The 27,765-nt window shown below is 44.1% G+C and overlaps 1 protein-coding gene across 2 annotated transcripts in view; it reads left to right on the top strand.

The window, feature by feature from the left end:
- Positions 1–27,765, top strand: part of stk11ip (serine/threonine kinase 11 interacting protein) — a 42,848-nt gene that overhangs the window by 300 nt on the left and 14,783 nt on the right. For both annotated transcript variants that reach the window (XM_076303267.1, XM_076303266.1), the window contains exons 2-21: positions 307–374; positions 1,489–1,691; positions 2,000–2,074; positions 3,340–3,435; positions 3,633–3,740; positions 4,086–4,157; positions 6,628–6,757; positions 8,881–8,984; positions 11,611–11,700; positions 13,421–13,462; positions 14,511–14,687; positions 15,300–15,381; positions 15,800–16,348; positions 17,122–17,324; positions 17,831–17,941; positions 18,834–19,089; positions 21,289–21,470; positions 21,667–21,985; positions 23,313–23,422; positions 25,708–25,805. In XM_076303267.1, coding sequence (XP_076159382.1) covers positions 308–374; positions 1,489–1,691; positions 2,000–2,074; positions 3,340–3,435; positions 3,633–3,740; positions 4,086–4,157; positions 6,628–6,757; positions 8,881–8,984; positions 11,611–11,700; positions 13,421–13,462; positions 14,511–14,687; positions 15,300–15,381; positions 15,800–16,348; positions 17,122–17,324; positions 17,831–17,941; positions 18,834–19,089; positions 21,289–21,470; positions 21,667–21,985; positions 23,313–23,422; positions 25,708–25,805 — 3,074 coding nt within the window. In that variant the 5' untranslated portion in view covers position 307. The remainder of the gene's footprint in view (positions 1–306; positions 375–1,488; positions 1,692–1,999; positions 2,075–3,339; positions 3,436–3,632; positions 3,741–4,085; positions 4,158–6,627; positions 6,758–8,880; positions 8,985–11,610; positions 11,701–13,420; positions 13,463–14,510; positions 14,688–15,299; positions 15,382–15,799; positions 16,349–17,121; positions 17,325–17,830; positions 17,942–18,833; positions 19,090–21,288; positions 21,471–21,666; positions 21,986–23,312; positions 23,423–25,707; positions 25,806–27,765) is intronic.

Genomic DNA, 27,765 nt, shown 5'->3' with positions numbered 1-27,765 from the left:
TACTTCCTTATTTTCGGGGTTTTGTTTGCTAAGTGTATTTGAGCAATACAAGGAAATGAAACCCGAAGACTTGTAGGCTATTCCTACTTCCTTGTGAGGTTGACATGCATTTCAATATTTACCACTGTGTACTGACACTGAACTGTAAGAGCAGGTGGTTGGCCAATAGAAATGAGCTTGTAGGTTGTATAGGATTTAATTTTCATAATTTCCATTAGATATGTTGTTGAGTAAACATGAATTGAATTGTATAATGAATGTCCATATCTACTCTCTTACTACAAATGCTTCTTGAAAACTATCAAGGATGTCCACAACACCAGGTAGTCAGTCCACCCTCGTCCATCAGCTGGCCACACTGCTGAAAAACAATGGTAGGGCATCTCATACTGCTGTTTCACATTGTGTTTCAAGTGACAGACACATTTGGTAATATACTCTGTGTGTGTGTGTGTGTTCGTGTGTTCGGGTGTGTGTGTGTGTGTGTGTGTGTGTGTGTTCGGTATCACCTGTGTGTGTAAGCCATCAAAATGATGGCGTCTACCCTCTGGTGATTCTGAACACAGTGTCCTGCAATATAGCCTCCATCTCATTTTATAGCAACACTGCAACATTTAGCCACATTCTGAAGTATGAGGTATGCTTTTATCACAAAACTATACTTTTGGTATCCCATTCAAATTCATTTAGATGGTAAATGGTCATGTGGAAGACAGATAAACATGTGTGTCATTCCCTCCTGCCATCCAGGATATGCATTATGCAATTCACCACAAAAAAGCAAAAAAACTAAAACTATCCTATATCAAGACATGTTAGCAAGTTAGCAAAATCTCAGATTTAAATAAACGTCCCATCCCGTTTCTTCTGGCTCTTTATTTTTTTTGTCCTTATTTAGTTAAACTTTTTGTTTGATTGCCCAACATATAAAGGTCTGGAAAGTTTGTCTACTGTATCTTTATGGCTCATGCATTCTATGTGCCTTCATTGCAAAAAGAGTCTCATATGCTGCTCATATAATAATCTATATGAGCTGCATTTGTCCAAGACAAATTTCCCCTTATATTTTATTGTAAATAAACAAATCAAATAAACAAAATAATTTGTCATGCGAGGTTTATAAATACACTGCATTCCGTCCAATTCAGTACAGTGCAGTGATGTAATTTTGCCCACACACCAACAAATATTTTCCACTTCCATCCACACAATTTTATACTTCTGTTTTCCCCCGGTCTCTTGGAACTTCTTAGAAAGAATAGCTTTGAACTGTAGCCTAAATATGCGGAGACATTTCCACAATTACTTCTGTCCACATCATTTTATACTTCTGTTTTATTAACCACATTCTGTCTGAACATCTTAGAATGCTTTTGACCTTTTGAGATGACCGACAATTCAGCAATCTCAGCGGGTTGTTTATGTCTTTATTTAGTTTCCAGGTTCACTTCTAAGTCTGATTGTGTGTGTGTGTGTGTGGTTACCAAGGTGACTGTGTGCTGGACGGCAGTAGCACGCTGACCCTGCAGGTGAGCCACCTGCAGCACCTGACCCGTCTGTTTGAGCAGTACCTGATCTCGCGCACGCACCAGCATGGCTTCCTGGCCCTCCCGTCCCATCCCGCCGACACTGCCTCCCTCCTCCAGCTGCAGTTCCTGTTTGATGTGCTGCAGAAGACCCTCTCCCTCAAGGTTCACACACTATTCAAAGCTATTCAAAGCTGCGCTATTCAAAAGATGCAAAGCAGCAGGTTGTTTTTTAAGATGCTGCTTCAGTTTTTATTCCGTTTTCTATATTAGCCTACCCTAAACGTCAGCCTGTAGAATGTCATATCTCTTGTTTAATTTGTGGAAGTAGGTATAATATAAACAGTTGTTATACAAGCTCAAAAGCGGTATAATCACAAATGGATGTTGATGGAATACACAAACGAACCAATAGATGGCGCCATGTTGTTATTCTACCATCTGTGTGACGGTTTGTTTTTGTTCCTCTCTAGCTTGTCAACCCTCCTGGATCAAGACTGCAGTCTGTAGTGAAAATCTTCCCCTTTAAGTCTCTTAAACACTTGGAGGTATTATACATGAATGCTTCATTTCACAGACACAGACCTCAGGGGTTCCATGCCTCAGCTGTTTTGTGTATGATCTGACTCAGTATCAGATGTCTTTGCTTGAGGTGTCTCCATATATGTAGCTGTCTAACTCGTCATGTGCATGTACTGTATGTGTTGCTTTGCCCATTTTGCACAAGACTGACTCTCTGGCTGACTCTGATATACTCTTTGGCTATCTCAGTCACTATCCGTTTTGCACAAGACTGACTCTCTGGCTGACTCTGATATACTCTTTGGCTATCTCAGTCACTATCCGTTTTGCACAAGACTGACTCTCTGGCTGACTCTGATATACTCTTTGGCTATCTCAGTCACTATCCGTTTTGCACAAGACTGACTCTCTGGCTGACTCTGATATACTCTTTGGCTATCTCAGTCACTATCCGTTTTGCACAAGACTGACTCTCTGGCTGACTCTGATATACTCTTTGGCTATCTCAGTCACTATCCGTTTTGCACAAGACTGACTCTCTGGCTGACTCTGATATACTCTTTGGCTATCTCAGTCACTATCCGTTTTCGTTCTTCACTCTTTAAATGTACACTATGCAGGTTTAGGCATTTTTGGGCACTGTAGAGCTCCCTTTTAGAGTCGCAATATATTTATGTTTTACTCTGCTGTTGTAAATAGCAAACTTCTCGTGACTTATCCCCCCTGTACACAATGAAAATGCTTTTGTTGTGGAGGTGAAGGATTATCAATGTTCAGGCAAAATCTATCTCCAAAGAGCTATATCTACTGACAAGGTAATGTGTCATGATTCTCATGAGATTTGTTAGGCCGCCGCCCTTGAAGTTGCATGGCTGGTTTTCTTTGTAGCGACTTGCTACGTCTGTGCTCTATAGCTATGGTAGGTGAACGATTCGCCTATTAGAAGTTTGTTTACCATCAAATTGGCGTCGTAAAGGTGAAAATCTTGCATAGTGTACCTTTAAAGTACTGTTTTCTGAGTGACAATCATTTCTTATTGACATTTTCATACTGATAAGAAAGATAATTAGATGATTTGGGATGATAGGGACTGGCTTTAATCTGCCTGTCTATTTGTCTATCTGTACATATCTATCTATCTATCTATCTATCTATCTATCTATCTATCTATCTATCTATCTATCTATTTTTCAAAAGTGTTTGTCTGTCTGTCTGTCTGTCTGTCTGTCTGTCTGTCTGTCTGTCTGTCTGTTTCTCATTGTCTGTCTGTCTGTCTGTTTATGGGTCCTAGTTGAAGCGTATCCCACCGCACTGTCTGGAGGGTCTGCGGGGGGTGTACTCACAGCTGGAAATCTTCACCTGCTCCAAGAGCCTCAGCTCCCTGGAGGTACAGTCATCACAACCAGCACCTTCTCCGGTGTGTGTGTGTGTGTGTGTGTGTGTGTGTGTGTGTGTGTGTGTGTGTGTGTGTGTGTGTGTGTGTGTGTGTGTGTGTGTGTGTGTGGTGCTGCATGCATGCATTCACTCTTGTGCAAATTCCTGTGTGCTCATATCTGTGTGTGTGTGTGTGTGTGTGTGTGTTAGGAGCTTCTGTCACTGTGTGGTGGAGACCTTAGTTCTGCTCTGCCATGGCTGGAGCTGCACACGCTCAACTTCAGCTACAACTCCATATCCTGTCTGGACGAATCGCTGGTGAGACACACCTACACACACACACACACACACACACACACACACACACATACACACACACACACAAACACACACACACACACAAACACACACACACACATATATACACACACACATACACCTACATACACACACACAAATAACGTTTGATCATTTTCTCACTCTCAGCTGTAACTTTTGTTCTCAAATGACAAGTCACATTCTCCAGATATATTAACTTTTATTATTAGTATATGTTCAATTGAAAATGTGATTGATTGGAATCCTACCCAGGCTTATGAAACTCTTGACACCTCCATCACTCACAGGCCTTGCCAATGCCCTTTTGCGTTTCCCTCTCTACAGAGTTTGCTGAATGTCCTCAAGTCCCTGGACCTGAGCCACAACAAGATCCAGGACTGCGCTGAGTTCCTGAAGGTAGCGAGCAAGAGAGAGGGCCCAGACTTGTCAGAGTGATTGAGTAGAGTGTAGAGGCTGCGGGTGTTTTAGCATCCTAACATTCCACCTGTCGAGGAGAATACTTTATCCGTGCTGTGACTTTAAAAGTAGTACATGAGAGAGTTGGGGGAAAGAGTTGCCCATCAATTATCTTATCCGTCATCTTGATTGTCAGTACCTACAGTATGAACAGCAGTAAGAAAAGCACCTATTTACGGCCTCTTTGACTTACAGCTGTGCTTGTTTGAGCCCCAGCTGAAATTGTTATACCACTTTAAGCCTTATCTGACATTGTTACACCTGTTTAAGCATGGCAAATGACGACATCTACTGGACCCCCATCTAAAATGGTATTCCTATTTGACCCCCACTCGGAAATGGCTATGCTTATTTGAACCCTATATGAAATGGCTATGTCTATTTGAGCCCCATCTGAAATAGCTATGCCTGCTTGACCCCCATCTAAAATGGCTACGCTTATTTGAGTGCCATATATCATCACTAGTCAAGTCAAGTCAGGTTTATTTATATAGCGCATTTCATACACATGGGTCATTAAATGTGCTTTACAGAAACCAAAGCAATGAGTAATAGAAAATAAAAGAATAAAAGGGCAATAGTTCAAACTTAGTATAAAAAGTATAGTTAATAATATAATTAAAGAATATTTTTTATAAAAAAAGAAAAGAAAAAGACTGCTTTTTTGAGCTCCATCTGACATGACCGTACGTATCCAGACCCTACCCTCAACATCCCCACCCAGTTTAGCACCCTCTGAAAGGACCTCACCTGTATGGCTTCCTGACACGCCCCCACACCCCCACCCCACCCCATGCCCTTTAATAGGATTAATCGATTACATTCATAAAGTTGATGGCTTAAATCAGTGACCCAAAACAGATTATCTGCACTCTCTGGCTCCCATTTACAGTTTATTTTGTTTGTGAAGTTTCGAGCCGTGCGGCTCTTCCTCAGATCTGGTGTGCCGATTATCTCTTATTCTGCTTGGATACTCTTGTACTGGATCCTGCACCCATCCAATTTTGGCCTGGGATGTGCATGGCCTCGCACTGCTTCTTTAAAGTCAGTGACACACCTCTCTCACTCACGCCACACTCCTTTTGTATTCCTTTTTTATTATTCCTTCCATCTGAGAGATAGACAGTTCTCTCAGGACCCCGCCACCACCACCACCACTCAGGAGGAACATGAACCTGGTCAGTGTGACTCTGTTGAGCCTTGTGTCTGCCACGCTTTCACGCTTCGACCTTTGACCCCATGACCCCAGTGATGTCTGAACTAATCACACATCTGGTCAGCAGATGCTCTGAAGGCTGGACAGAGCAGAGAACATCCATAAAACTCAATAGTCAATCGTCAGTTTTTGTGAAAGGGGGACAGGGAAGGGATGATTTCTCTGTGAAGTAGCCCTAAAACCAATGGTGCTAAAGCTAGTCTTGACCTTTTGCTCAGCGTCCCTTTTCTCTGACCCAGTCTCAGCACACCATTCTTTCAACGGTGTTATTATACGGCTCTTCACAATGCAAGTAGAGCGCTCCATTGACTTGAATGGGATTTCCTAAAGTTCTAGCGGTCATTATTTTCGTCTAAGATCGTCTAAAATAAGTCCTTTCAAGGCGAAGCAAGTCCGGTTCGCCCTGTCGGGACTTATTTTCCCAATAATGACCAGCTATGTTCTATACATTATCCCTTACATGATGTAATGTATCTTATACAAGTCATGTGAATACATGCAGTGATGTTGTTTGCCACAATCTTTTTGGGGCATTTTGGACATTGTTCTTAATGGAGGGGTTGTTTTGTGGATTGACCTTTGCGGTGGGCATGTTGCACAAATCATAGTCATTCTCAATAAACTACTGCTGCATTCAGACAGTAGCAGCTCTATACGAGTGCCTCTTCCTTACGCCCACTTCCGTGGCCTGTTTCAGTGTAATGTTATTGGCCTGCTATCCGCTGATTCAGTGTTCCGGAAAGGCATTGTGTAGGTTGGTTACAACAACAACAAAAACAACAACGAACGGACGCATCAGGGGTGTATTTCAAGAATGTGGCTAAAACACCTGGATAAGTTATATATATATAAGTATTTGCCTGATCTGTAATGATCTTTACTGGTGTCAATCCCACTGGTTATTTTCTGCATTCGTTTTGTTTTCCCATAACTGAACACACAGCAGCAGACTGTTTGATTTCAAATAATCTTTTGTGACACAAACCACAAGGTCAAGCTAAAGACCGAAATGAGTTGATCATTAGTGTATTGCTAGTGTTAAAATAAGTTAATTTCATAATGGTTTGACTTTATTTGTGTCCTTTCACCCTTTTTCCTCTCCTCCCTCTTTCTCTCCATCTCCATCTTCTCTTCTCTTCTCTTCTCTTTTTTTCTCTTCACTTCTCTTCTCTCTCTCTCCGTCTCCTGTTGTAGCCTCTGAGTGAGTTGGAGCATCTGAACCTTGCCTATAACAACCTCCAGAGGGCGCCACAACTGGGCTTGAGTGCCAGGGTCAAACTAAGCGTGCTCATACTGCGCAACAATGAGCTGGAAACCATTAATGGTGAGGCTACCAAGTAACACACACACACCACACACACACACACACACACACACACACACACAGAGCGAGAGACACAAAACTAAGGTGTTTTGTAAGGGTTTGCCCCCTGTGTGTTGCCCTGTATTTTGTATGTCCTGTTTCGTGTCAGACGAGAGTCTGGGTTTGTGACCACAGTCCATTTGCTGTGCAGTGAGTTTGTTACTCTGCGCTGAACTCTTGTCTTCAGAAAATATGTTGTTTTTTTTTGTCTGAGCAGCATGTGTAGTTATGCTAAGTGCAAAAAAGTGTGTGTGTGTGTGTGTGTGTGTGTGTGTGTGTGTGTGTGTGTGTGTGTGTGTGTGTGTGTGTGTGTGTGTGTGTGTGTGTGTGTGTGTGTGTGTGTGTGTGTGTGTGTGTGTGTGTGTGTGTGTGTGTGTGTGTCTGTTGTCCTGGGCTCAGCGGGCTGTTCATGGCTGGGGTGCTGATCTGAGTAGACTTGTGAGGCAGGGATTACCTTTCTTCTCTCTTTGTTGGAGAGTTTATTAGCAGACGCTGCCAGAGGGTCCGCTATCTGCCCATCGGCTGCCCTCTGAACACACACACACACACTCACACACACACACACACACACACACACACACACACACACACTGATGCTCCCACACTTGCACATACGCACAGACTCTCTCTCACAGACCGTGCACTCCTACTGTTTCTTTTGGAGACGTGTGGTCCTGATTTGAAAAGTGATCTGTCACATGCCTCTGTCCCTCTCTCCCATTCACACACACACACACACACACACACACACACACACAGACACACACACGCTAAAACACACAAAGACTTTTATCCATTAAAGTATGTAAAATTTTATACGATTTAGAACGTTAATGAAATATCGATATACTAATCAAGAAACAAAATAACAATTACAATGGTAGTCATAATAATGTAATTATAATGATGTGATGTAATGTAGTTCAGTTAAAGGGCAGCTGAACAGTTGAGTGATAGATGTAGCCAGTTTCTTGGCTGTCCATGTTGAAGTATGAACTGTCCTGCTCATTGCGCTCTACCCACTCACCAGGCGGTCAAGGGCCCATTCAGATGGGACAGGGTAACTGGAACCAGGGTCATCTGCGTCAACAACAAAAACAACAACCACAGTCGATATTCGCTCACTTTGTCAATAAGAAGTTACACAATTTAACTATTGTTGGATAGAACTATATAGAACTATAGTTTTTGTTACGAGCACTTCACACAGAATGCAAATCCTATGTGGCACAACAAGGTTGAGTTTTCTCAATGTGAATTAATATAATACACCAACCAAGTCATTAAGTTAGTGCTGTGGTCCCCATTGTCAAGTCATGTTTATTTTTGTCATGTTTATGTTTGTAGCCCATTGAAAATGTGTTGTGCCAAAGGGCTGCACAAATCTGGGTATAAAACAAGCAACAAATGAAGATTAATTCATTAATTCATTAATTAATTTAAACAAGTAAAATAATGTGCGTAGTGGCACTGGGACTTCATCTATCTTACAGACTTTGGCAACGGGAACACTCAGCTTGGGTCTTGTATTACTTCTCTCTCTCTCTCTCTCACACACACACACACACACACACACACACACACACACACACACACACACACACACACGCAAAAGGGTCAGAATGAGAGGTCCCCAGACTGACTGACGCAGAACAGATCAGGAGTGAAGCTGCTTCTGTTTGTCCTCCCCCCAGCAGACAAATTAGAGGATCTGCTTAGTAGTATTACATGGGACTGCAAAGATACACACACACACACACACACACACACACACACACACACACACACACACAAACACACAATCACTCTATGCTTTGTCTGAAACACACCTGGTCGGTGGTGAGAGACATTTGTGTGATCTGTTGTCAGGGTCACTGAAACTTTCCTCAAAGAACACACACACACACACACACACACACACACACACACACACCAACACACAGGTCCAGGTCCAGGTCCCGTTCCCCCAATCTGTTGCGCAGGTTGTGTTTCCACTCTGACGTTGGGCATTACCTGTTACACTTGCTCACTTGTTGTTGTTTTTGTTGTTGTTGTTGTTGTTGTTTGTGTGTTTTGATTCTCAGGGGTGGAGCTGCTGAGCTCGCTGCAGCACCTGGACCTGGCCTACAACCTGCTGTTGGAGCACTCCCAGCTCGCCCCCCTCTCTCTGCTGCACTGCCTCAACGTGGTGAGACGTGTGCACTACCGCCCCCTACTGACCACTCAAAGACACACACACTACTGACCTCCCAAAGACAAGTGCACTAGTCCAGGGGTTCCCAAACTTTTCCATGACAAGGCCCCCCAAATACCACTAGGTTCTGGCCAAGGACCCCCTTGTTATTAAACCCATCGACAATACTACGGCAAGTGTAAAAATACATTAAGCTAATCCTAATAATTATTTTCTGCTATATGAGAGCTATCACTCTACTATTATTCCCAGTCATTATCATGGAAAATATATTGTTCAGATATGCAACACATTTCTATAATGGCATTGTATAACAATCCTCATAGTAATAGGTATATTTTACATTTTTCAAATGTATTTGTTGCTTTTATTTTTCCTTCCAACTTGCTGAGGCCCCCCTGGCACCCCCCCGCGGCCCCCACTTTGAAAAAACACTGCACTAGTCCACCCCCTACCGACCCAGGGGTGCATTTCCCAATGATTTCTGTAGCATGGAAAAAAAGAGATGATCAGCTGAAATGAACTCACTTAAATTGAGAGGTTAAATCCATAAGATTAGGTTATTTTGTGTACAGGTTGGTGATGCGGAAGAAGCAAGCCACTAAGTGATATGTTGAGACCTTCAGTCTTACAGTCTCTTTCATCCTTGTGACAATTTGTCACTGACAAAAACAATCCCCGCAATGACTTTTAACATAATCATCCCAAAGTCGTCCGATCAGAAGAACAAAGTATACAAGCTAGAGATCTAGTTATGAAACAATAGGCCGGCCTGCTTTCAGTGCTCTTTCCATGTCTTTTTAAAACCCAGCCTGTGATCTTGGAGAGTGCTATGTAATTAGAGGATTTGTGATAACCAGCCACAGTGAAGGTAATAACAGGTGTGTGTGTGTGTGTGTGTGTGTGTGTGTGTGTGTGTGTGTGTGTGTGTGTGTGTGTGTGTGTGTGTGTGTGTGTGTGTGTGTGTGTGTGTGTGTGTGTGTGTGTGTGTGTGTGTGTGTGTGTGTGTGTGTGTAATGGGCTCATGTAGTCCTCTGAGCTCTGGAGTTTGCGCTCAAAGACATGGCGGCCGAGCCCTCCTGTGGAGTCTGTTCTCAGTGAATTGGTTGGTTGAACTGTGTTGAGTTATGAAGCTTGATAAGTATGATATGTGTGGAGGGAGGATGGTTGAAGTGCAGGTTGGCTGTCAGTGTTATCAAGCAAGTTTTGATCAAAGTGTTATCTCCCTCTCTCTCTTAGTTGGTTGGCAATGGGAAATTGCATTGCAACCTACAAAGTTGCTAACTTACTGTAGTTAGCAACTATGGTTTTGGGAAACGCACCCCAGACAGAAACACATACACTATCTGCCCCTGTCTGACCACTGAAGGCACATTTACTACTGTCCCACTCTGACCACTAAAATACTCTCTCTATGGCTGCCCTTTGAGTCACCTTACTCACTGCACTCACCATAATGTCTAATTAAGGCAAAATTGCCAGTATGAAAATAATGTTTTTTGTCCCTATAGTATAGTGTTGATAAACCCAGAAGAACAGTCATATTAAGGTGATTCAAACCCACATAAACACATACAGTGTATTTCCACAAGGGCAGGTAAACATTTTTGTACTCCCACATAACAGGGGCCTCACTCATTATTTTTTTTTAAATATTTAAACCAAATTTTACAGCTGAAATTGCCAACCACGGAGTTCAGACTGAACATATCATAGACTGAATATCAAGACTCAGAGACTCCAGACTCAGTAAGCAAAGCTTTCAGCCAGAAGTAAATGATTTCTGTAGCATGGAAAAAAAGAGTTGATCAGCTGAAATGAACTCACTTAAATTGAGAGGTTAAATCCATAAGATTAGGTTATTTTGTGTACAGGTTGGTGATGCGGAAGAAGCAAGCCACTAAGTGATATGTTGAGACCTTCAGTCTTACAGTCTCTTTCATCCTTGTGACAATTTGTCACTGACAAAAACAATCCCCGCAATGACTTTTAACATAATCATCCCAAAGTCGTCCGATCAGAAGAACAAAGTATACAAGCTAGAGATCTAGTTATGAAACAATAGGCCGGCCTGCTTTCAGTGCTCTTTCCATGTCTTTTTAAAACCCAGCCTGTGATCTTGGAGAGTGCTATGTAATTAGAGGATTTGTGATAACCAGCCACAGTGAAGGTAATAACAGGTCTGTCTGTGTGTGTGTGTGTGTGTGTGTGTGTGTGTGTGTGTGTGTGTGTGTGTGTGTGTGTGTGTGTGTGTGTGTGTGTGTGTGTGTGTGTGTGTGTGTGTGTGTGTGTGTGTGTGTGTGTGTGTGTGTGTGTGTGTGTGTGTGTGTGTGTGTGTGTGTGTGTGTGTGTGTGTGTGTGTGTCTGTGTAATGGGCTCATGTAGTCCTCTGAGCTCTGGAGACATGGCCGCCCAGCCCTCCTGTGGAGTCTGTTCTCAGTGAATTGGTTGGTTGAACTGTGTTGAGTTATGAAGCTTGATAAGTATGATATGTGTGGAGGGAGGATGGTTGAAGTGCAGGTTGGCTGTCAGTGTTATCAAGCAAGTTTTGATCAAAGTGTTATCTCCCTCTCTCTCTCTGTGTGCGTGTGTGTGTGTTGTGTGTGTGTTTGGCGCACAGTTGATTTTGGATGGCAATCCACTGTTCTTCCAGAAGACCCATCGCTCGTCCACTGTACACCACCTCTCCCCCAGAGCTGCTTTCCAGCGGGTCAGTCTGTCTCTGTGTGTGGTACATATCTGTGTGTGTGTGTGTGTGTGTGTGTGTGTGTGTGTGTGTGTGTGTGTGTGTGTGTGTGTGTGTGTGTGTGTGTGTGTGTGTGTGTGTGTGTGTGTGTGTGTGTGTGTGTGTGTGTGTGTGTGTGTGTGTGTGTGTGTGTGTGTGTGTGTGTGTGTGTTACATCTGTGTGTGTTTGTGTGTGTGTTCATGTACGTCTATGTGTGTGTACATGTGTTTCTTTGTGAAAAGCCTATCTGTGCCTGTATCTGTGTGTGTTTGTCTGATATGCCTGTAAGCTATAAGATAAGTGTGTGAAGAACGGAAAATATCCTAAGATATGTTTGTATGTCCCTGAGTGCTGTAAGGTGTGTGTGTGTGTGTGTGTGTGTGTGTGTGTGTGTTGGTCTATGTTTTTGTTTATGAGCAGGGCCTAAATTTCAGCACGGGATTGCGGGTATTTAGCATAATTTATTCAAGTCCCGCAAATCTAGCCATCATAATGCGAGAAATTCCCGCGCTGTCTGATAACGTTAATCTAATAATGGAGCGCCGTGAATGCGGGACTACTGACCGGATGGACCAACTTTTAACTTGAATTGAATGTAGCCCCATGCAGAGACACGCGCACACAGAACATGTGTTCTCCATTTGAGGAACGTTATATGTGCGGACGTGCACAGACAGCTACAGACACAGTAGCTGTCTGTAGCTGTCTGTGCCTACTTTTACTTAAGTAAAAGTACTTTTACTTTCTAGAGTGTGTATTCATTACGTGAAAGATGCTTCACCAAAACAGCAATCACAAATTACCAAATGTATCATGACGTGTTGTCACAAGCACATACTCCTATTAGAAAATCTCATCCGAAATCATGTAAGTAGCCTCGTCGATGAGAAACGTCGTTCTCTCATTGACGCCTGTAATAAGGAAAATGCTTAACATCGAGGACTTTGTTCTTAATCCTGAACACTCAAACTGGACCAACCTTACTGTATGTTCGGTTTGTAAAATGTTGTTACCCCCTCCCCCTAAACTGTATCAATCCCCGCTATGTGAAGCACTGAATTCCCCCCCAATTTGAAAAATGAATTGTAGGCCCTGATGAGGTTGAGGGAAGTTAATTTATCGTGTTGGTGCAAGGTTCCACATTTTTGTGTTAAGGCTTACTACAGTCTGTGTGTGTGTTTATGTTCACGCGCTTAAAATTGATACACTGAGGTTCCCTTCTCTTGAATCAGCAAAATCCTCCCAAACAGTCAGTCCATCAGTAAATATACATACATACTAAACATTCTATCTCTCTCTCTCTCTCTCTCTCTCTCTCTCTCTCTCTCTCTCTCTCTCTCTCTCTCTCTCTATCTCTCTCTCTACACGCACAAACTCACTCACACACTCACTCCCTCTCCCTCTCTCTCTTTCACACGCACACGCTCACTCACACCACACACAGACACACACACACACACACACACACACACACACACACACACACTATATGCTGATCCTCTACCTCCATCTTAAAAAAAAACAAAACACTGTCATTGTGCCAAACACGTGACATCTCATCTGGTGTGTGTCGAGGTCTCATTACAGCCGCTTCTCTGTCGTCTGTCTGAGTGAGAGACCCTGTGGTCATGTTGTTGTTGCTCTGGTCTAGGAAAGGATCTGTGTCCAGTAGCATCCATCACCTCTTTCTGTTCTTTCTCACAGTTTCGACTGGACGGCTGCCTGCTCTCTACCTCAGAACTGGCGGTGAGGAACAGTAACATGTCTGTGCGTGTGCGTGTGCTTGTGTGCGTGCGTGTGGGTGTGTGTGTGTGTATGTGTGTGTGCATGCAGTGTGTGTGTGTGTGTGTGTGTGGTAATAGTGAACGATGGTACAGTGGTCAGTCAGGTCACCACCTAAGGTCTTAGATGGAGAGGCCTCTGCCTGACCTGCTGAACATCAGCAAATCTATACAGGCCTCCATTCCCTGCTGTCCATTAGCAGTCTCAGTTCAGTTCAAACAGTGGGATGATGTTTTTTCAAGTCATCAAAGGGCTTTTGTAATTGCTGTGACTCGCAAAACGTAGACCTACAGTATGAGTGATCGCTGACCCCAGTAAAATGCACTTTTGCATTTCTGAGGAACTGCAAAGGGTGCTTGCTCAAAACATTTCTCAAGGACAAACATAAAAAAAAAGGCATTTCTATGAGTCCTACATGCTTCTCAACAGCCCAGTGTGGTTGTTTGGTCCTTTGCTTTAAAGGCGAACTATGTTTTTTTAGCTTAATATGCAGGCTTTTTAGCTTAATTTACCTTCATTTAACAGCTTCAGAGTCATTGGAATGGTTATATGATGTTTTTCGGGTTGAATGGTGGCCGTCTCGCTTTCCCCTAGCGCCTGTGAGCGGAAAAAACACCCTTGCAACTTTGGGCCTGGCGGCCTTAGTGTCAGGAAGTATAATGATTGTAACAAATTGCTTTACTGCATTTAAATACATATTCTCCAGGCACTGGCAAGAACAAGGTAGCGATGGAGTTTCTTAGACATTCGTCATGACATAGCCAGCAAAAAAGAAGCAAAAACTGAGAGAACAGCGAAGAAATTGCCAATACTGCATAGTTTCTCTTTAATGACACTGTGTAGTGGACAGTGAGTGCTCTTTGCATGTAGCATCAATGGCATAACTGTTGAACTGAATAAAATATAATTAAGCAAGATACAAATTGTGTAATCATATCATGTTGATCCCGGTATTCATCTAGGTACCGTACTACTGAGCCTTCTTTCATCCCACTTCATTTGTCATCCATAGGTGCTACCCAAAACGGGACAGCTGATTGGTCAGATGGCACAGGCCACAGCCCCGGCGGTGGTTTCCGCGGCGATAGAGCGCGGCTCACAGGAGTTCTCGAGTGGAGGAGGAGAGCTGAGTGATAGCATGTCTGTGAGCAAGGTGGGAGTGTCTCGTCTGCGCAAAAAGAAGTCAAAGGTACACACGCCTGTGTGTTTGTGTGTGTGTGTGTGTGTGTGTGTGTGTGTGTGTGTGAGTGATACGCGTCCAGTACTCTACACTCCGGTGACCCTTGACCGCCTCAGGAGAACTCTCTGTCTCTATCTCTAACTTTATCTCTCTCTCTCTCACTCTCTCTCTTTCACTCTCATCCCCAGAAGAACTTGTTACTCTCTGCCCCTCAGGGATGCATCGCCATAGAGAAATCTGGGTCATTCGCTTTTTCCTGAGTGTTGTGAAATGCTTTCACTCTCAAAGTGCACCAAAGGTTCACAATAGCTACTGTTAGCTGTTGTACTGTTAGGTACTGTAGCATTGTTAGTGAGTCTTCACAAGAGGTCTAAAGTGGACACATAAGGACATTTACTAGGACAGTTTGATGAATGGTCAGTCACTGTGTATACCTCTTTAGGTATATAACCATATGCTATACCTCTATCCTCGCCTGTACTTTATTAGGCAGAACTTTTACATCTTAAAGGAGAATTCCAGCGATTTTTCACATAGATCTCCCCAATTGAATCTCCTCAATTGTATTTTCTGTTGTGAAGACATCTGATTGCTTCCCATTGTATTTGCCGCCCCCTGCAGGGGAAAGTGAAGGTGCGTAGGGCCAGCATCTCGGAGCCCAGCGACACAGACCACGAGCTGAGAGTGGGCTCTACTCTACAGGGTGAGTTTGGAGCCTGACAATGAAGGCTACCATGGGCATGCAACTGCAGCGTTTCACTCGTCTAGCCTCTGCTGCAACAATTAGCTTCCACTATTAGCAATGGAACTGGCTACACCAGACGCAATAGCACCGTTGGATAATGTTGGAAAAAAATTAGACCAGTCTTCTAAAACTATTTTTATGCTACGCGAATGGAGTGCTTTAGTTACGTACCTGGTGTAGCCTCCTTTTGACCCTCCCCTACAGCCCCAATGGGTCATGCTGGTTTAAAAATAAAAATTTTAGTTTTCACATATTATACTGTAATGTTTGTGTGGTGTATATTGTTTAAAAAAATAGGCATCTTGTTGGATGGACTGTGGTATCAGTCAGAGATGAATCGCCTTACTGATCTGTGCGTTTCTGACTCATCCCTTAGACATAGTGCTCCACCACCAGAAGGACATTGAGCGCATGGACAGCTTCCGAGACCAGCTGGGCGAGGACTGGCTCCGCTACCAGCACCACCTGGAGACCTCTGTCCATCCCAACAACAACACCACCACCACCACCACCACCACCACCACTACCCCTGCCCAGCTCCCTGCCTCCAGCACCCCCCACACCACCATCATCCCTGTCACCGCTCAGATAATCCCCAATGGCCGCTGCACCCCCTGCCCCTCGCCGCTGGAGGCGCATACCCCCGAGAAGACGGCTCTTACAGAGGCCTTGGACTGCGTCTCCCCTGTATCCCCCCTGTTGACGTCGGAGCCCCGAGACGGGGGCGGCGAGCCCGAGGCGGACGCGGAGGTGATGGACGGCGAGACGGACTCCACGCTGCGCTGGGGGGAGCACAGCCAGGACTCGCGCTCCAACTCCACCCTGGAGAGGAGCGTCCTGGACACCAGCGCCGTCGTCACGCCGACACAGCGAGCAGAGGAGGATGGGGAAGAGGAAGATGAGGAGGAGGAGGAAGACCAGGGAGGTTGGTCCCCTCTGTTCTCTGAACATTCTTTTGTGCAATCCAATTTTTATTGATTTTTAGGTGAGCAAAGGCAAGACGGTCACTTGGACTGTGCTTTGACTAGTTCTTAAAGTTCTGCACTCTCATCCTAGTACCTAAGGTCTCCTTTACAATGTAGCCTGAATGTTAATCCTCATTTTGTAAGTTGCGTTGGATTAAAGCGTCTGTTAAATGAATAGATGTCACATAACTGATATGGTAAGAAAATATTTTTGCGTCCATATCAGGGTTACGTGGAGCAGTACGGTATCATCTGCCCTTTCAACTCTTTACCTTTCCACCTTTTGGAAATATGTGTATTTTCTTCCGAACCTCCTACACTGATACGAGGATCAAAGCGCTGTGAGAATCCCCACTTCAGCAGATTCTGCATCTGTTGTACTCCTCTTGGTCCTCTGAAAAGATCCCTGTCAGAAGGTGTTTTTCAAAAGAGACACCTGAAGAGAAAAACACATATTCACTCTGAGAGTACATATTGTTCTAGCAACTCTGACCACTGTAGGGACTGTATATAAGATCTTAGCTCAGAAACAGTATTATTGTAACCTGACAAGTAAAAAAAAAAAGATATTCAGGAGTAAATATCACAAGCCTGCTATAATTGAATGGTTGTCAGTTCCCCTCCTGACTATTCATCGTGCCTTAATTCCCTCATCTTTCTCCATCTTTCTCATGTTTTTCTTTCCTCCTCCATCTTTCTCCACCCTTCCCTCTGTGTCTCTCCATCCCCGTAGTGGACCTGTGCCTGCCACTTCTAGTGGGTGTGGTAAGCGAGGATGAGGATGACGAGACGAGGAAGGCCCAGGGGCCAGTGTTCCTGCGTGTGCGTCAGGGCCTGCTGCTGGAGGTGGACATGCAGCGAGGGAGCGTCCGCAGGCGGGTGGAGCTGGACAGCCTGCAGCAGATCACCAGCACACTACAGCCCTGGGGGGACAAGGTCAGAGGCACCCTGCTACTCCACACATGGAGGACAATTCACACACCGACAAAAACTGCAGACCCTGCAAAAACCAGTCTAACCAAGATCAAAAAATCTAATTGGTATTGTTTTCGGCATAAAGAGACTTACCTAGGGCTTTCTCGTAAAATCATTTGATTTAATTTAATAAGAGTTTGACTTTATTTTGACTAGATTTTTTATCTTAATTTAGATAAATTAAACTATTTTACTTTTTGCAGTGGTGCATGGGTAATCCATGGGTTATCCTGGATGAGCAGCTTTCCTACAGCTCCTTGAAAATGTATACATTTTTGAAAAATAAATGCAAAATAAAAGGCTTAGGAAAGTTTTTGAACCCTGATCTAGATAGCAGTTTGCAGAATAATGACCTATTCGCACCTCATCTTTGTCTTGCATTCTCTTTCACACACACACACACACACACACACACACACACACACACACACACACACACTTTGTGACCCCTATATTTTCCCCCTCAGGAGGACAGCGAGAGTCTCCCGGCTCTAATGCTGCAGTTCAGCTTCATCCTCCGTGAGCGACGCCAGCGGTGCTACGTAATGCTGGACGAAAATCCCCAGCAGGCTTTGCAGGTGAGACACCCAGAGCCGAGAGCTGAGAGCCGGGACCCGAGGGGTAAACGGCCATTCCCAAATACTTACTCTACCAGTCAGTCAGTAGCAGAGGTGGAATCCCAGCCTCAGAAAGTAAAAGTCGAGTTTAGTGCTCACTCAGGCTGAAGGAACACACAGAAGGACCTTTACTCTCTGATCCTCACCTCTGTAGCATTCATAAACAAACCAACACATCTCCATCAAATGCAGTCTCTTCTCTTTCAGACATGTGCTGAATCAGTTGTATGATCAATTGATCCTTTGGGTAAAATCTGCCATCAAACTCAAGGGAAGCCAGATTCAGCTTTAAAGGCAGGCAGTCATTCATTCAGCCAGTTCTTGCAGTTCTATTAGCAATCCTGGGCTGATTGTTTTTTTGCAGCATGTGGAATGCGCTCTGATTTATGCTCTGAGTCTGTTATTATGCGCTGGGTGGGGGATTTCTGAACTGGAGTGTGTCTCCAGAATTAATAAAAAGAAGAGAAAAAAGAGTCATGTCATGGTTATGTGGTGCAAACAAGGCCATGGTCTATGAACGTGGCCATCTATCAGACAACTGTCTCATTCACAAGGGCAATAACCCCACTTGACGGGCAAGCCTGTGTGAAGGTCAGTGAGTTTATCTTTATACTCCCCTCACTGATTCCAGGGGGCTGGCTTGGAGCGTGTCTGTGCGTGTGGCTTTGTTATTTTTCCTGCCCACTCACGTGTGACTCTGTGGTTTAATTTTCATTGTCTCTCTCCCACACATGCACAAACACACAATAACTCATGCACACACAAACACGTACATATGGACTCGCACCACTTCTGGCACAACATGCACATGTTGTCATACACACACACACACACACACACGCACGCACTGTAGGATCTGCTGGACATCCTGTCGCGGGTGGTGGAGGAGAACGTCCGGCGCGTGGAGGAGAGTCGGCCGCGGGACCTCCGGCTGCAGTGTCTGCGCTGCAAGGCCGAGTTCAGCCAGCGTGGGTCCGAGGGATTCGCCGGGGCCTCTGACCGACTGGACGGCGGTCAGGAGCTTCAGGGATGCAGGGACAAGGGCGAGGAGGAGGACGAGGAGACGGAGGGAGCAAAGGAGGACGAAGGCACAAGAAAAAATGCAGCTGGTAATAGATGGTGGTCGTGTGTGTGTGTGTGTGTGTGTGTGTGTGTGTGTGTGTGTGTGTGTGTGGGGTTGGACATATGGAATAGGGAGAGATAGGATGAAAAGAGATGTGTAAGGAAGGAAAGCAGAAGAAGACAAGCATAGTGAGGTGGAAAATGAGAGGTAAGAGAGAGACTGAGAGAGGATTTAAAGAGATGGAAAAGTTACACAAAGGGATTACTTTAGGATTGATGGAGAGAAAGAGTCCTCCTGTTTGTTTAGTACACGTTTGGACTCCTGGTGAAATTCCTCTGGGCTTGATGCATTGCCACAGGTGCCAGAATTTACCAGAAATCATAACTTGGCTACATGACTGCCATTTAACAAGAGCAAGTTTTAACATGTCACTCTGGAATGGCCCATCTTCCACAGACATCTCTGATGAACATTAGAACATGCCATGCCTCTTCTTTTGGTGTCAACGAGACCAGAACCACCCGTCGTGACAACCTTTGGCACCATCACTAGAGGTGGCGCCAGCGCCCTTCCTTTTCCATAGTCAAACAGTATCGGAGTGGAGCTTTCCTGAGTCAGACGGGCGGACTTGGGAAGCGTGTAGGTGCGTGTCTCCTTGAGAGCCGCTGACAGATGGTTTTAGAGAAGAAAAGAAAACAGCAGGAACGCAATGAACCTGGTTTGTTTTCGTAAGGTATCCAACGCACAAGGCTGCCATCTAAACAATCCGACCTGTTTTATGCCCTTGGTTCTTTATTTTGTCATGGTTGATCCAGATAGATGATAAGGTCTAGCCCACGTAGTTTGAACAAGTCTTAATGGATTGATTCCATTCTCTTCTCCTCCCGTCTTTTACTGACCTGCAGGCAGGTTCTAACCTGACTCTCACCAGATGAATTTCATTCCGCCTAGCTCCACTCATCCATCTGGGATCAACCCATTGAAGTGTTGCTTCAGAAGGCTGGGCCTAATCAAAAAATGCTTGCATATGATTGGATAAGCCACTTGTCCGTCATCTATTGATGTGCTACTTCAACCACTCACATCGAAGCCAACCCGTGACGCTGATAACAGTCTCACAGCCGCTTCTACGCTATGTCACATCTATGAAACTCCCGCCCTGCGTCCTGATTGGCTCTATCATAAAATCTGGTGCAGAAATCACTCTCAACGGAAGAGGTCCCAGATGGATGTAAGTGAAGCTAGGCGGAGCTAAGCGGAATGAAATTCATCTGGCGAGAGTCAGGTTAGGCAGGTTCTCCTTTGTCTAGGTTTATATGGCCCTAAATTATGACTTTCACAGCACTCATTCCTCTAAATCGCAGCTTTGCTTCTAAGTTTTGTCCACTGCAGCGTTCGTTCGAATCTGCTAGCACACGCTGGCGAGATTAGCCAGAGTTTGTTCAGATGAGGCAATGAGCCGCTTGGCCCCCCGCTGCTGCCTGTTTTTGCCGCAAAACATCAATCTCACCCCACTCTCGTGTGTGGTGTTTGTTTTCACTACAGCACAGAATTAGGAACGTTTTTTTTTTTTTTTTTGAGGAGGAGGTGGGAGTCAGAGTCGGCCAATTTCCCTGTCTGTAGGGCATTATTATGTCAGTTATTATGTCAGTTTATTTCACCCACAAGCATAATTTTTCAGGTGGCTAATCCGGCTTGATGGAGTAAAAAGTCCTATCCCATCAATCAACTTTGTCCCAAAAACCAGTTTACTTGAAAAGCACATGTGGTCCTGATTGGGTCTCAGACTAGTCCTTATCTACCAAACACCCCTTCCAGAGTGTTTTTCAGTGTTTGGAGTGTTTCTATGCTACTTACTCTCGTGCTCTGTGATAAGCCTTCCAGCTCAATTAAGCTCAATTATCGCAGTTCATGAGGCATGGCAATCCTATTAAAAAGCATTAACTAAATCTCTTTGCAATTTCAGTCATTGCAGCAACTTGTACTTCAACAGACAAGTAGTGGTAGAGCTTTTGAAAAAATCCATTAGCTGACTGTCACATTTTAGCTACCATGATTCCTTGTGAAGCAATCGAAAGAGCACTCCAAGTGTAAGCCAAATACTTTCAATCAGGTTCTGAAAAAACTGAAGGCCATTAAAGGAGAGAGACTCTAGTTAGGAAGTGTAAATTGTCTATATGATCTCATGTGTTAGGAGTGAAGTGTTGAATGATTTGATTTCACCTTTTTCTCTTTTTTTTTTAAGACTCAACAGGAAGTGGACTGGTTTGCCCAGAATGCAATAGTGACCATGTGATCCAGCTAGCTGGCCAATCAGCACCTTCCACCAGTACGCCAGTCTCCAGTGATGTTGAGGAGGGGGGCGAGAAAAGACACTTCCATTTTGATGATACAGACACCCCTAAGAAGCGTCCAGGAGACATAAGTGTATGTTGGACGTTTTTCATTCTTAATTTTGCTTGTGGTGTCCAGATAAATAAAGTAATCAACTGCATAGCTAGGCTATAACATATATTTCAGACATTTTTCAGCAAAGTTGTAATATTACGTTTTTTTATCTGCATTTTCATACGCAGTAGAACTTTAACTTACAACTTGGCTTCACTCTGCTTTATTTACATAGAACCTTGAGAGCCAGAATGAATCCTCATTGGCCAGCAGTGGTCACCTGACCCAGGAAGTGACCAAAACAGAGGGAGAGCAGACCGACACTTTCATGACCGCTACCAGCAGCGGTCTGTCCCGGGCTGAGCCTCGGGACGAGGACTATGGATGGGCCGACCAGAGCACCTCCCAGCCCATTAGCTACCACACGGCGGATGGAGGCGGAACGGACCTCAGCTCCACCACCGAGAGCCAGGAGGAGCAGGAGCTGGCCGGCAGCTACCGATACAGCGCCTTGCAGGAGTCCCAGGCAGACAGCTCGGACAGGGCAAGCCCCAGTGAGTCCCCAGATATTTTTCTCTTTTTTACTTTTTTTTGGGGACTGGGCGGTGGTAATACCTCCTTAGGTGAACTGTGTGCGTGTGTGTGTGGAAGGGGGGTAATACCTCCTAAAGTGTGTGTGTGTGTGTGTGTGTGTGTGTGTGTGTGTGTGTGTGTGTGTGTGTGTGTGTGTGTGTGGAAGTGGGGTAATACCTCCTTAGCTAAGCAGTCAGTTTAAAATTTGAATTTAGACAAAATTTACCGGATTATAATGGATTACAGATTGAATTGGATTATTGCACCTTCAAGACTAAAAAAAATTTATTTAATTAATTTATATTGCATTATTAAACAATTATTGACAAGCTATTTGACAGAGCTCAAGGTCTCACTCCCCTTAAGCAAAATACATAAGAAGTGGGAGATGAACTTCCCAGGTCCATTCAATCAGTTGTCTATTGAAACACAGTTAAAAAGAAAAAGCTGTCTTCTTTAGTACTTGCAGATACTCCTATATTGCTGCACATTTGATTTAAATGCAAATCTGATGACTTCAACTTTTTAAACAGCAGCTGCATAGAGAGAGTGTAGCTTGAGTTACCTCAGACTGCCATGTCAAGTCTACTTAAAAGGGCATTACTGTGTATCCGGAATAAGCTCTTGCTCTTAGAGTCATGAGGGATCTGATTGGAAGGAGTTGAAGGGAGAAGATGGAATGCGGTTTCCATGGATAGGGGGCATGGCAACGGGGAGATTGACATCTGCGAGTGAATTACAGACTTCCTTGTTTGCTTCTTCTCCCTGTCATTACGATCGACTGCTGGATCTATAAACCACACAGCCTGGCTAAGGTTTTCTGCTTTGCCCACAACACCATACCATCTCTTGCAGTTCACAGAGCACAATTGTGCTATTGTAGTCCAGTGTTGGTCTAGAATTATTGCTGATTTATTTATAATCAACTTAATAGCAGACAGTTATTAATTGGTCCAGTTTATTGAGACCATAAGCATAACCACAGTGAGCATGATGGAATGAGAACTCAAGGTGGGCCAGGTGCCGGTTAGGCTAAGAATATATCTTTGTTATATTTGTTTTCATTTTCTGATTGGAAATTGGAATGAAACATGCTGCACCTATTTATGCACCTGTTTGATTTCTGGGAAAAGAAAGTCAATCAGATATTTTGGGAATGTGGATCAGTTTGGATTTCGATTTTTGAAATGATATGTCATTTAAACTGGACATGCTGGTACTTTTGTTTATTTGTTTTAAAAAAGCAAAGATTCCTGCTGTGTGGTTTGACACGCAACCCTGATTAAAACATTTTTTATCCTACTCCAGCCCAGTTCGACCTGCTGTCAGAGGACTTTGAGGCTGTAGACCACCGACTCAAGCTCTTCCTGGATGTGGAGGTCTTCGAGGCCGAGGAGGAACTACACAGCTTCCTGAAGGTGAGGCCCAGCGTCTCATTGGCTGTAAATGCTGTCCATCCGTATGCAAGCTACAGTACGTTGTTTGATGATTGTCCCGCTGGATTCAAACTTGCAACATCAGCCAGGTGTACTAGCAAGAAGGCTAAATCAGAATCTACACACATCAACACAGTATAACATGGCAATGCATTCACATAATAATGACTGCACCCCATTGATGTCATGTTGAAACTTGAGACAGTGGTAGCTATACAGTAACACAGTAACCACGTTTACATGGACACTTTTAATCTGATTAGAAACGGAATAACGGCTCAATCGAAATAAAAAATTCTCATATAAATACCTCAATCGGAATAAAAAAACCTTAATCCGATCAGAATTTTAATCGGAATGAAAGAGGTGGTGTAGTACGTTCCTATTCCGATTGAACAGCCATGTATACGGTCAATCGGATTGCCAGCTGTATCTTCTCAAGAAAAAATAGGCAACAACGGCTATTTCCATCAAAGATTCTAAAGCGATTGAGTGCACCTGATCGGAATAGAATGTACCCCATGTAAACAGGCGGCATCATTTTTTCAATCGGAATAGTTTAAGTATATAAGTATAGTATAAGTACAGTATATATACTCTTTTGATCCCGTGAGGGAAATTTGGTCTCTGCATTTATCCCAATCCGTGAATTAGTGAAAGACACTCGGCACACAATGAACACACAGTGAGGTGAAGCACACACTAATCCCGGTGCAGTGAGCTGCCTGCAACAACAGCGGCGCTCTGGGAGCAGTGAGGGGTTAGGTGCCTTGCTCAAGGGCACTTCAGCCGTGCCTACTGGTCGGAGTTCGAACCGGCAACCCTTCGGTTACAAGTCTGAAGCACTAACCAGTAGGCCACGCCTGCCCCTTATTCTCATTAATCAGAATGACAAAAAAAACTGTCCATGTAAACTTGGCTAGTGACATATTAACTATGGCCGACTGCACCCTCGTAGCTTCACAGACTGAAAGTACCTGTGCTTCAGTCTTGCCCTCACTACAATCATGTTGTGACCCAGATTATCTGACAGGAGCTGAAGCTGGAATATAACCTAACCTGATCCACCAGATGTATGTCATATCCCTGATCCATCCCATATCAAAGCCAGGTCAGAGCCAGATCAGGGCCGGATCAGGGCCAGATTAGAGCCAGCTCAGCTCCAGGGTCTGCTGCAGTCTGGGTTTGCGGTTGAGCGTGTTTCTCTCCCTCTCTGTCTCTCTCTGGTCCGCCCTGGTCCTCTGTGGTCAGGGGGAGGTGGAGCTGGTACTCACCCAGATGAGAGTCTCCCTCAAGGGGTAGAGGATTAGTTTCCTTCAGCCACCTGCTCTGGGTCTCCCAGCTGCCCACACAATGGAAGGTCCCAGCAGTAGACTGGAGTTTAATTAATCTGATACTTTAACTCTTTGTGTATTTTTTTTCCTTCTTTTTTAGTTTCTGTTTTTTTCTTGCAGGGGCCTGCCTGTGTGGTTTGTATTCTAGTATTCTCTAGTGCCGTTATGGAGCCGTTGGGAGTTTTTTTCAGCTGTTGTCCTTTTAAGAGAGGTTTTTCTCAGAGCTGTGCAAAATATGAAGTGGTTTTGAGTTTTTAATTCAACGCTTGCTGACTCAGCTAATCGCTAACTCTCCGCACATTAGCCGTAGTCTTCTCGCTGGCCCAAGATTCCCACGCAAACCTGAGGCAGCAATCCCCCTTTCTCGCTCTGAACCCCCTGAACCCGACAGAGAATGGCCTCGGACTCAGGCTTGTGCTGACCCGGTCCCATTTTTTGAGCCGCGTCTCTTCAAAGCGAGTGTTTTGCTTTTGCTTCTTATCTGTTGTGGCATGCGGGGCCGAACCAGTGCTCAGTGGAAGTATTCTCTAACAGTCTGGAGAGCGGACAACACTAACACACACTCACTCACGCAGGAGAACATGCACGCAGCTCTGATTAAATCAGTGTTTTCATGTGCTTAAAATGTTGATGTCTGGGGTTACCTGATAGCAAAGAATTTAATTATTTACTGTGGGACACGGTGGGAAGTCTTGTTCTTGGAGGTTTTTTACACTCTACACTACAGTGTTTGTTTTAACATCACTTCTATTTAACACTTTAACTACATGTATTTTGATAAGATTCTAATTAACAATCTAATTTAAATTCTGCACTGTAAATGGCATTGAATATTAAGTAGAGTGGATGTATTATTCCATAGTGATCCATTTGTTCCTATTTGCTGTGACTCATTCCCGCCTGGGTTTTTGGGCCCATCTGCCTTGGCCGTAGATGTCCACTGTGAAGTTTGGCGATCCCGTGGAGTTCCCGTCTCTGCTGGTTGTGTCGGACCAGTGCATCTACATCCTGGAGATCACCTCTGAGGCACAGTGAGTTCCTTCACACACTCCTCGTTTGCTTTCGGCCAGTTTTCCCATTTACATGGATTAAGCCTACAGTAGTCCTAGACGGAAAGCCTTTTTTTCAATGGAGATTTCCATTTAAGTTTTCATATAGTCTCGGACGTGTAATCCATCTACAATACCGGCCCATCTGGCTCAACTTCTCGTGCTAACAATGCCAAGATCATGGATTTGATACCATGCTGATCAAAACCTATGTCTGTGCTGCACTGTGTGTGGCTTTGGAAAGAAATGTCTATTAACCCATTTACTCCTAAAATGCCTGCTAAAAACGCCTATAGAATCCTATGGCATTCTAGACTAAACCTTATTTCCTGAGGGTTTTCTGAAAACATACAAAAAATTGTCAATGTCTACCAAAATTTAATATCTAAGCCTCTGTAGCACCTAGAAACATGAAATAAAAAGCATGCTGCGTTACGCAGCATCCAGCGGGAGGGTCAATGTTGTGCTACGCAGCAACTTATGCGAACAAAACATTATATGGGAAATGTCATGTCTACAGTCACAATCTGTCACAAGCTGTCACAATCATACACCCATCAGTGTTCTATTTATTAAAATATCTTGTAATAGAATGAACTGGCCTGTGTGGTGCGGTCAGTTGTAATGGCCCAAGAGGTGGAAGAGAGAGCAGTGCAGACTGTCCTGGCCGGAGGAACTCAGAGTTTGGATATGTCCTCTAGTTCCTCTCTTGTGACTACGTGTTCATCTTAATATTATTCTCTCTAAGCCTGTTGAGGAAGGCTGGCCTGCACTTTTCCAAAGGCTTGATTAAACGTCAATGTCTGAGGACAAAATATATTTATAAAGTAGAAAATATATACCGGTATATATTTGCATACTTTCTTGTTTTATATACTGTATACAGTACTTCAAGTGTGTGTGTGTGTGTGTGTGTGTGTGTGTGTGTGTGTGTGTGTGTATGTGTGTATGTGTGTGTGTGTGTGTGTGTGTGTGTGTGTGTGTGTGTGTGTGCGCTTATTTGGAAGCTTTGGAAGGTCATGTCCATAAAAATGTGGTTAGAGGACTGTGGTTTGCGGGGGGGGGGGGGTTACATAAGAAGGAAGCCAAAAGATTAGCAAAATGTTGCTCTGTTTCAGCCACTGTAGGTAGTATGCAAATCTGGAGACAAAGATGTTTTGTTTATCCATAAGTGTTCGGTGTAATATTCTAACTTATCATGCAGGTCTTGTGAAGGCATGTAAGCTTAATGAAGCTGTTACATTATCAATCCTTCTTCCCAAAAAATCTTGTTCCCCTTATTTTCAACTTCCAAATAAAAGAATTTAAGTTTGTGTGTGTGTGTGAGTGTGAGAGAGAGTTCTCAGTTCAATCAGAAAGAAAAAAAATCTGACATTCAAATTTGTGTGTAAGAGCGCTTCCACACCAACTGTAGGTCATTGAAATGGCTCCTCAGGCATTTGATATAACACCAGTCCTTAATGTTGCTATCCCACCCCTCCACTTTGTCATTAGATAGAGATGTGAGAAAGTGCAGACTGACGCAGGGTCATCTGCAAATAGTCTGCTCGCAGACGATTCACCAGAGGGAAGAGGAGTCATGTGTCAACTTGTGTAAAATGCTCCTGCTATGCAGTCAGCGCTCAATTCACCATAATTAGCTTGTTTTGGCAGGTTTGGTTCCTTTATAAATTACTGTAATAAAGCAGTTGACTGTAAAGATTGCTGAACCAATCAGAAGCAACAGAAAGGAGTCTCCATTATAAGTCTGAATGGAGGATCTTGTGGTTTCAGACATGTGCAGTCTGCAGCTTATTCAGCACTGTAAGTCCCGTAGATGGACTTAATTGCACTAAAGCACTCGTCTTATATTTGTCATGTCCAGACTTAAGGCCGTTTACACCAGGAACAATAACTATAAAGAGATTGAGAACTATAACGATAACGATAAAAGCATCCACAC

The sequence above is a fragment of the Alosa pseudoharengus genome, unplaced genomic scaffold, assembly GCF_046254945.1.
Source record: "Alosa pseudoharengus isolate Yale_2024_CS ecotype anadromous, Long Island Sound unplaced genomic scaffold, YU_APseudo_1.1 YU_APseudo_1.1_scf_24, whole genome shotgun sequence".
NCBI classification, from domain to species: domain Eukaryota; kingdom Metazoa; phylum Chordata; class Actinopteri; order Clupeiformes; family Clupeidae; genus Alosa; species Alosa pseudoharengus.
This window is presented reverse-complemented; position numbering and strand designations above follow the sequence as displayed.